General features: G+C 51.0%; 1 protein-coding gene across 1 annotated transcript in view; it reads right to left on the reverse strand.

The window, feature by feature from the left end:
• CLMN (calmin) overlaps nucleotides 1–2,624 on the reverse strand; it is a 100,813-nt gene extending 98,189 nt beyond the window's left edge. The window contains exon 1 of the mRNA XM_069489411.1: nucleotides 2,532–2,624. Within this exon, the coding sequence (XP_069345512.1) occupies nucleotides 2,532–2,613 (82 nt within the window). The 5' untranslated portion in view covers nucleotides 2,614–2,624. The remainder of the gene's footprint in view (nucleotides 1–2,531) is intronic.
• Between the last annotated feature and the right edge of the window lie 7,340 nt (nucleotides 2,625–9,964).

The following is a 9,964-nucleotide window of genomic DNA, read 5'->3' on the forward strand; positions in this document are numbered from 1 at the left end:
TTGGTTGGGACTTTCTGAGTGCCATGGAAGCAAGGAGAGAAAATGTCTCTTAAGCATACAGTCAAGAGACAGAGAAACCAAGGGGAAAATCAAGAGAAGGCAGATTTCTGCCCCTAGCCCCACTCTCAGCCTCTTTTCAGCAATGCTGAGCGAACCAGCAAAGCCCAACTCAGCAACTCTGGGGTGCTGACAACCCCCAAAAGACACAGACAGCTTCATCCATAAATAGCTCCAAACTGCAAACAACCCAAAGGTCCCTGGACAGATGGATAGATACGCAAACAGTGGTACATCCATACCATGGACTAGTGCTGGGAAATACAAAGGAACCACTGATGCAGTCAAGAACAAGGATGAATCACAGAAACATAATGTTGAGCAAAAAAGGCCAGATCAAAAGAGTACACACTGTATGATTCAATTTTACATCAAGTTCTACAGGCAAAACTAATCTTCAGTAATAAAGATCAGAACAGTTAGCTTGGTTGAGGGGAGGTGTTACTGACTAGGAAGAAAGAAGCAGCAACCATCTAGGGCATTGGGAATCTTCTCCACCTTGACCTGGGTGGTGGTTACATGGGTGTATCCACATATAAAATTTTGTTGAGCTTACATTAAGATTAGTGTATGTTATATACATAATACATACTATATATATACACACACACACATTAATCTAAAAGTTTATTTTCTTAATGGCAAAGCCCATTGATGCTCCAATTGTAACTGACATTTGCCTCAAGGAGAGAACAGTTCACTGGGAGCTGAGGGAGAGCACCCTACCCAGTGAACTCTTACGCAACCTTCAGGACCCATCTCAAATTGTCCCCATTCCGTGAAGCCTTATCCTACTGTTCTGATTGTAACTTAATGCGATATTGCTGAGCATCTCTTCATAACAGTCAATTTCCTCTAAACTGAGAGCTGATCCCAGAGGAATGCAGGAACTTGTTGCACCAAGCATTGGTTATTAAGTGCCTATAAAACACCCAGTGATTGCCTATGACATACAGACACACACACACACACACACACACACACCCTGACAGCCCAAACAAGATACATCTCAGCAAAAGATACTAATGCCCACCCCCAAATAGGATGGCAGCTCTTCTCAGGCAACAGGATCCAGGCACATGGCTCATCACAGAAAGGGATCATTTTCTACATCGCCAGCCCAATCCTCCTCCTTTGACACAAATCAGAGCCCGAAGAGATCAGAAAACGCCCACCCCAGTAGGCTCCTTTCTCCATTTCAGGTCACCTCTGCCTACAGTGTCCTTGCCCAACCCATGGGCGGGGCAGGTCCACCTGGGCTCCCAGGAAGCATTCAGTCGGGTGTAATGTTTAAACTCTACTCTCAGCCATCCCCCAGCCTGCACCCAGCCTGCTGGGGCTCCCTGCCTTCTCACAGTTAAGTCACTGCACCTGCTGGTGGGGAGGGGTGCCCACCCCACCCGCAGCCCCATCACATCTGCCCAGGCCTCCCACATGGCTCCCAACCACCCCCAACCTTGCAATCTCTAGAAATCCAAACCTACAGGAGAAGCGTCTACAGAAACTTCACCTGCACAGGTTAATATGGGTAAAGAGAGGCCGGAAGTGGAACTCTGTCCAGTCTGCAAACGCACATACAAACAGAAAGAGGCTGGAAATACAGTTCCACGAAGAGCAGGTCTGTTTTGAGTGGGTGGGTTTTGGCAGGCAATTATAGGTGATTTTTTTTTCCTGCAAATATTTTTGTGCTTTCTAAGTTTCCACGCTGAATAAATTCTTTTGAAAGATAAACACATTACATGTGTGGCACAGCCACTCCCAGCCCTTGTCAGAAACGGCTGGTCACAGGAGTTTCTCTTTCACCTTGTCCCAGCGTCCTGTGCCCCTCACCTGGAGTCCCAGCCTGCAGGGGAGGGCAGCTCCCTGAGGAAAGGGGCGGGTCTGGACTGGGTGCCCGCCTGACCCCACCGATCCACACCCCTGGCTCCCTTCTCCCAAGCTCACCCCTGCGGCGGCGCCACCCCCCATTCAATCCCCCTGGCCTCGAAGGTACTCAGGAAGTGCACGAACTCATGCTCTCTCTCTCTCTCTCTCTCTCTCACACACACACACACACACACACACAAACACACACACACACACACACACACACACGTAGTCGTACTTTCTCCTCCCCTCCCTGACCTGGGCCACCGCCCCCAAGAGCCCACATACAAACTTCTCCAAACTCGCAACAGTGGCTGGAGAGGGATGGTGACGTCTCCCTACTGAAAACGGACCCCCCCCCCCAAACACACACACACACACGCACACACACACGTGCCGCCCCACCCCCTGGGCAACTGTAAATCTGGCCGGGCGGCCACGCTGGGGGTTAGGGGCGGGCGTCTCAACCCCAGCGCCCAGCCCCAAGTCCAGTGACAGCAGCGGGGTCCCGGGGCCGCGCGGCGCGGCCCGAGTGGCCAAGTGCAGCGGCGCCCCGGGCTCCGCGAGCGCCGGGCGGGCGTCCCTCGGGCGAGGCTGGGCTGCGTTACCTTGCAGGTTCTGGACTCGGATGTCGCTGATCTGCCCGATGAGCTCCTCGCGTTGGAACCAGTCCCACTCGTGCGCAGCCATGAAGCGCGGGCGGGCGGGCCGGGGCGCCGGGCGGGCGCGGGCGGCGGGCGCGGGGAGCGGGCGGGCGGGCGCGCGAGCGGCACGCACCCGGCGAGGTCGCCGCGGAGCTGGAGCGGCGGCGGGCGCGGGCGGGGCGCGGGCGGGGCGGGCGGCGCGGTCGGGGCCGCCCCCGCCGCGGGCGGGCAGCGGGCGGGCGCGGGGCGGCGGGTGCGGGGCGCCCGGCTCGCGCTCACTCCCCCATCCGGGGGCGGAGGCCCCGGGGGGCGAGGGGCGGGGCGGGGCGGGGAGGCTGGCTCAGGCCGGTTTCTTTTTTTCCCTGGGGTGTCTGTTGGTTGGATTGTTTGGTTGCAACGCGCGCGCGGTGATGCGGGCGGGGTCCCGGCCCCCAGATTGTGATGTCTCAGGGGGCGGTGGGCCGGGTGACGCAGCCGGGGGTGAGGCTGGCGGTCGGAGTACCTGGGCAGGAGGCTGCCCCCCCTGCCTCCCTCTTGTCGGTCTGGGATGAGTCTCCCACTCCCCTAGATTCGTCCCACCACTGCCCACTCTGGGAGATGGACCCCCTCGGAGGGACCGGGCCTAAGCCCTGCCCATCCCCGACCCCGGGAGGCCCCTCAAAAGGAGCATCCTCGGCCTGAGTAGGGGGCGAACTGGTGTGGAGATAAAGTTGGAGGAGTCTCCAAAGTGGGGGGCTATGGGGACAAGGGCCTGTTTCCTCAGTTTAGATATCGGGAGCCATTTTCTGTCCAGGGATGTGACCCCCAGTTCTGGGAGGAGCGAGAAGCAAACCACCTTCCAGGAGCTGGGGTGGCCGGTGGGGTCCTGGGCTGCTGAGTCTCCAAGTGACCCAATCCAGGGGCTTGCTGAAAATGCCAGGACTGGCCTTTCAGGCTGGAATCCCTTCCCCCACTGTTTAACTCAGGAGAATTCCTGGATCTTATCTTGTTTGGGGCCCACAACTCAAATGTACCTCAGGCAAAGTCCTTTATTGGTTTACACTCTGAAAAAGTGAGGTCCCTCCTCCACCGCCAGCCCCCCAGTCATGAAATTTGCCCAAGGCTGAGGAATGACTTAGGGGCATGAAGTCCCAGCTCCCTGCTCTCAGCTGTGTGCTCTGTCCCTTTCTGGGACACCTAAGGCTACAAAGAAAATGGCTTTAAGTATGGAATATTCCAAGAAAAAAAAAAAATTGGGCAGAGCTGATAGGGCATTTAAACACATGGGCCTGTGGTCACCATTGTCCTGTTCAGGGTACTGAATACTGGAAACCCGGCTACGCGTTAACAAGTAACTGTGGAGCCCCCACTGGTGAGCAGGTCTGTGCCCCTGAAACAGGGCCCTGGAGGACAGTGAGTTTACCCTCAAGTCATCCACGGGGGCAGGGGAGGCAGAATAAAGGAGGAAACCTAAGGACTAACTTGGAGCTCAGCCTGCAGGAGGAGAGGAGCCCCCACTGGGACAGCAGCAGCCGGGGATCAGTGGGGACAGAAGTGGAGGCCCCTTCAGGGGCTCTCGGATGCAGGGGCTTGAGGCAGGAGCTGCCTTCTCCCTGCCTGCATTCATAATCGCGTGGTCATTTCACACTCCAGTGAGCAGGGTCTGTCTCTGCATCCTGCACAGCCAGGGTGCCAGTAGCCAGGCTAATTTTGCCCCATCTGCTAGCCGTCTCCTGTTTTTATACCTCAATTTATTTTCTGTAATTGCTATGGGGTGAAGCTGGGCTGAAAACCATTTTCTTTACAAAGCAAAGAGCCAAGAGAGTCCGCCTGCGTCTCCATGGCCCGGCGGGTTGCGGGGAAGCTGGCTTTAAACAATGTGCGTGGACTGGATGTTAGCTGCAGGGGTGGGCGGGCCATTTTTCACAGGACAGAGATGACTGTTCCTGGGGATGGGAGGCCGCACCGTTTGGGGAACATTGTCCAGGCAGTACCGGCTCCCTGGCAGGGAGGAGCCATGATCACCATTTATTGAGCACCAACTGTGTACAGATGTTGGACCTTCCGCCTAAAGAACTTTCTTTGCATCAAGGTGGAAAGAATTTTAGGTGGTTTTCAGAATGGAATAGGAGCTAGCATTGAGCATTGAGGCTGGCCTCAATATTCATTGAACTAATGTGTCAATATCACCCCTCTCCCCTTCAGTTCTCTGGGCTCCTCCAGGGGACACACAGGGTCCTCTGTGATTGGTCCTTATGCCACGTCCTCGTCCCTGAATCCTGGTTTTACCCATTTTGATCCAGTGATGCTGAGCTGCTGCAGGTCCTGGTCACACCCGGTCACCTCCAGGCCTTTGTTCAACTGTTCCCTTTGAAAGGCCCTCACCTGCTCCCTGCACTCGCCTTTACCTAGCTTACTCCTGCTTAATCATGTGCGGCTCAAGAGAACCTCCTTCAACACCCCTAAGCACAGCTGAGTGCCTGGCTAGTATAATCTCATAATATCCCAAGAACTCTGCTATTCCATTTCCACATTGCATTGTACTGCAATTAGCTTACTTAATGGTTTTCCCCAATAAACTGGGAAGTACTTGAAAACAAGGGTTGTGTCTTGTTCATTTCTCCATCTGAGCACTTAGCATAGTGCCTGGTACAGAGAGAGGTCTCAATATTGAATGGATGGATGGATGAATGACTCTCACTGTAGGCCTGAACTCAGCAAGAAACTAAAACGACAAACAGTTGACCCCATGTTCTGGGCCCAAGTAAACTTTTGGGAAGGTGATCAAAAACTCATTGCTTATTTGCAATGGGCAAAGCACATGCTTGTGGGAACCAGGCAAATACCAAATTTTAATATGTCCCTTTCTCCAGCTATGTACAGCCTCCTGGGTGCAGAGTTCTGGCCAGGAGAGAAGGGTGTGTGGCTTCCAGAGGGAATTAGGTATTTGGCATCTTGCATGAATTAACAATACTCTTTTTCTTTTGCACTTTTTCTGAGGAAGGAGAAGTACTCTGCCCGAAGGCTTGGCTTCCTGGGAGTTTCCAGACACTGAGTTTATAGACGTTGCCCAATTCTGCTAGAATCTTTGTCATTGTTTAAAATTGATTTCTCCTGAGGGAAAGGACGTGGAGTCAGAGAATTGCAGAAAATCCCCGTACCGAGCCTCAGAGACCACTGACTCCAACAGCCTTCCCCATGTAAGGACTTCTGAAACAATGATCTTCCTGCTTCTGCTTATGGGGACTGATGAGTTCAGGCAGGAGACCCAGACAGAGGTTTGCATCACTGCATATCAGACCCACTTTGAGAAAAAATGAGAACAGTGAAGATAACCCCAGGATATTTTCCCGGCCACTTCCAGGACAGGAGGGTGATGGGAGCAAGTGGGATGCCACCTTCTCTGGCCACAGCCATAATCCCTCACACTTGCACAACCCTCCAGGGTTTGGACAGTCCTTCCTCAGCTGGGGTTCCTCTGGTCTTCACAGTGACACTGTGAGGCAGAGGAGGCAGGGATCAGTCTTAGATGGGTCTTAAAGTTGTAAGTAAGCTGCCCAAGGTCACAGAAAAAGGCGAAACCAGTCTTTGTCCTGTAGCCCTCACTGACTACCCACATCTCTCCCAAATATGCCTGGACAAGGGCTTATGCTATGGACCAGACTGACACTTAGCAATTTGGGATTAGTCATTTGGTTATGTAATACTTTAAAAAGTCTTAGCTCTATTGAAATCATAGTGTTTATCAGCATATAAAAAGCTTTAGGAATTTCAAATTAAGTCCAAGTAAGAGGTTATAGTTCACGCCTAGATTGACCAATCATTATTCTTCAAATAGACCATGAACGTCTCCTGGGTGGGGTGGTCTGCATTATGATGCCATGAGGCTGCTCTGTAGCATAAAGACCCTTGACCTCATTTATTCACTCAACAAACATTGGTTGAATGCCCACCTATGGCCTAGCCCTACACTAGGACCCAGCTATGACAAAGACCCAAGCAGGGAGCCCAGCTCTCTACAGTGTGGCCTGGCTCCAGAGTTTGGACCTTGTCATAAGGGCAACGAGGAGCCTTTGGAGGACTTAAACCAATCAGATTGTCCCTATAGTTGTGGTGTGGAGAAGCCATCAGAAGTGTTAGGCAGGATGTCGGGAGGCCCTGCTGGTCCCAGGGAGGCGGTGAAGGCCTACACCAGAGCAACAGTCATGGAGACGGATTCTCCAGCTTTTCCGGTGGCGGAATCCACAGGGCCTGGTAGCCGGCTGAGGAATTTTGCAGCACCCTGTCCATGTGCTTTTGCTTCCAGTACTCCTGTGTATCTGTCACACTCACTTCGCTGCAACCTCCTCAAGAATGCCATGCAAGCAGGGCTATCTAATTCATCAAAGCGTCACCAGAGCCCAGTACCATGCTAAGCTCATAGTAGGTGCTCAATAAATGTTACTTGCATGCATGTAAACAAATTACATTTAAACTTCACCAAGCAGTCACTCCTAATATTCACTGAGCCCCAGGCTCCTCAAGAGAGTTAAGTTCTCCTCTGTGCCTTAGGAATCCCAGGTGTCAGCCTGTCTGCTGGTTTTCTTCCCGCTAAATTTTCCCTACATGTTGTCACCTTCCTCCAGGAATCCTGTGGGACATGACGCAGAGCCTGGTAGCAGAGATAGCTGCTGGGACATAGGAAGAATCCAGGCCCAGGTGAAAGGATGGCAGGCGTGTGGGGCAGTGGACAGTGGACAGAGAAGGTTTCAGCCTTGTTTTGGCAACTCACAAACTGGTGACCTCGGGCAATTATTAACTTCCCTGGGCCTCTGTGCTCTCATCTGTAAAAGGAGGCTCATAGTCCCTACCTGGTAGGAGCGTGTGAGATCAAAGATATGCATATACAAAATGAGCCACATTCAGAAGGAAAAAAACCACTGCTCCTGAACTTGGGAGATTACCTATAATGTAAATGATTAATGTATTCGCTGAGATTTTATTAATTTTTTGGTGCGTGGAGGTGTTGGTGGGTGGTTAAAAAAAAAATCCTGCTTCCCTAAGTAGACAGCACCGGATGCCCCAATTTCCACAAATAAAACCCTTCATTTCTCCCAGGTTTGAATAGTCAAAGGCTGCTTCCCTGGAGACAGCTCTGCTAATTTTTTTTTTTTTTTTGCAGACATTAGAACACTATTTAAAGAGTGTACATTTTCCGATGAAGCAAATGATAAACTTTTCGCCCCACAAAAGGAGAGATGGGACACTGTGGAGGGAGAGAAGGCACCGTATAGCAGGAGTTTGGAACAACATTGCAGAAATCTATTTAATTTTTTTTTTAACATTTGGAAATCAAAAGCAAACTTTATTTCTGATAATCCCAGGAAGAATGATTTAAAAACTAAAGCTTGGTACAAACAAAATCCCCGGGCCAGCCCCTCAAGCTCACATTCCAAATTTACACCGCAACTCAATTTCAACATATTGTGTACCTATTATCTTACCCTGCAGCTGACATTTACCAAGAACTCACTATTTCCCAATGGCTATGTCAAACGCTTTGTATTTATTATCCCATTTAATCCTCCCAGCAGCCCTTCCAAGGAAGTACTATTATCATCCTGATTTTATTAACGAGGTAACTAAGGACAGGTAATGTCCCCAAGGTCACATGAGTCGTAGGTTAGCCAGGACAGGACTCGAGCCCAGACACTGTGCAGAAACCAGGTCTAGTCTGTCTGCTCCACAGCAGCAGCCTTTGACCTTTTTGAGCTGGTCCAGGTTACTAAGCAGAACAGTTCAAGTTAGAGATTCACTGGGAAATACTTTCAGCCGTTTTTTGGCCTTATTTGCCAACAAGAGCACCAGGGACAAGTTTTCCCTTAGTAGGGAGGAGCAAGAGGACTCCATTGCCCTCTGCAGAGGGGTTTCCTCTGTGTGTGTGAAATGCTGGGGGCATTTCCACCCCTGACCCCTGACCCCCACCAATGGCAGCGTATCTTTGTGAAGAAACCTCAGTATGGCTGTGCTAGAAAAGTTTGTATGTTTTGTGCTGTTCAAACAGATTTTAACACATGGATTCCAAAGGACAAAGGACAAAAGCCTTTATCCAAGCCAGTAACAAGTCTTGTCAATTTTATCTGATAAAGATCTCCCAAATCCATGCTTGGTAGCTAGTGTCCACAGATGGCCTCCGTCAGCCCTTCCCTCCCTGCACTGGCATGCCGCTCCACATGACGCAGTAGAATGTAATTTTCCCTCCCTTGAAACTGGGCTGGACTTAATGACTTGCTTGACTAAAATGATGTGGCAGATATGATGTTCTGGAACCTCTGAGACTGGGTCACGAGAAGCCTTGCACCTTCCATCCTGGCCTCTTAGAATACTTGCTCAGGGTGAAGACTTCTGCCGCTTAATCAATCTGAGGCTGCCATGCTGTGAGGAAGCCCAGCTAGCCACGTAGCTAGGGGTAGACAGAGAGAGAGAGATGCCCCACTAGCCCCCAGCTGCTCCCTTGGACAAGAACTCATCTTCAGCCCAGCTAAGCTTTTGGATGGCTCCAGTCCCAGCTGTCATCTGACAATAACAGCATGAGAGACCCAGGAAGTGAGAACTTCCTGGCAGAACCCAGTCGATGCCCTAAATCATGGGAGAAAATACATTGCTTAGTTTTATGACACTCAGCAGTGCTAGCTAACCAGAACATCATCTTCCCCTCTCCATCTCCACAGCATCCTGGTCCAGGCCATTGGTCACCCCACCCCTAGGTTCCCTTCACCACTGCCTGCCTATTTCCCTCCTCCACAATGGTGGTTCACCAATTGTATATTTTCTGCGTGGATGTTCAAAAAAATGTTAAGGAATAAAAGTGCTGTTCCAGCTCCTGCCAAATGGATTTGCACACACTTTCCTTCACACGGAATGCTCCGCCTTTTCTTAGTCTGTCTCTGAGTAACTCACACTGGTCATTCAGATCTAGCTCAGACCTCCCTTCATCAGCAAATCCTTTCCCTGCTGTATCAGTCAGCCTTGGCCATGGAGCAAACATACCTACAAACAAAGCGTAGTGACTTAAAGCAACAATCATTAATTAGCTCATGAGTCAGTCTATGGTTGGCAATTTGGGCAGTTCTTATGCTGCTAGAAAGGGAGACGTGGACCAGTTTTGAGCGAGCGAGGACTGGAGAAAGAGGATCGTAGTCCAGTGTCCATCTGCACGGCTGCATTCGTGTGGATCCGACTTAGTGTGCAGTTACATTGTTGTATTTCATAAATGCAAAAATGAAGGATGGATGATATTTGTTCTACAATCGCAGCTTATAGAGTTTAGATATCTGGCCCCTCCGAATCTCATGTTGAATTTTGATCTTCACTGTTGGAGGTGGGGCCCTTTGGGAGGTGTTTGGGTCACGGGGACGAATCCTTCATAAATGGTTTTG

The sequence above is a fragment of the Eulemur rufifrons genome, chromosome 2 (genome assembly GCF_041146395.1).
Source record: "Eulemur rufifrons isolate Redbay chromosome 2, OSU_ERuf_1, whole genome shotgun sequence".
Lineage (NCBI taxonomy): Eukaryota > Metazoa > Chordata > Mammalia > Primates > Lemuridae > Eulemur > Eulemur rufifrons.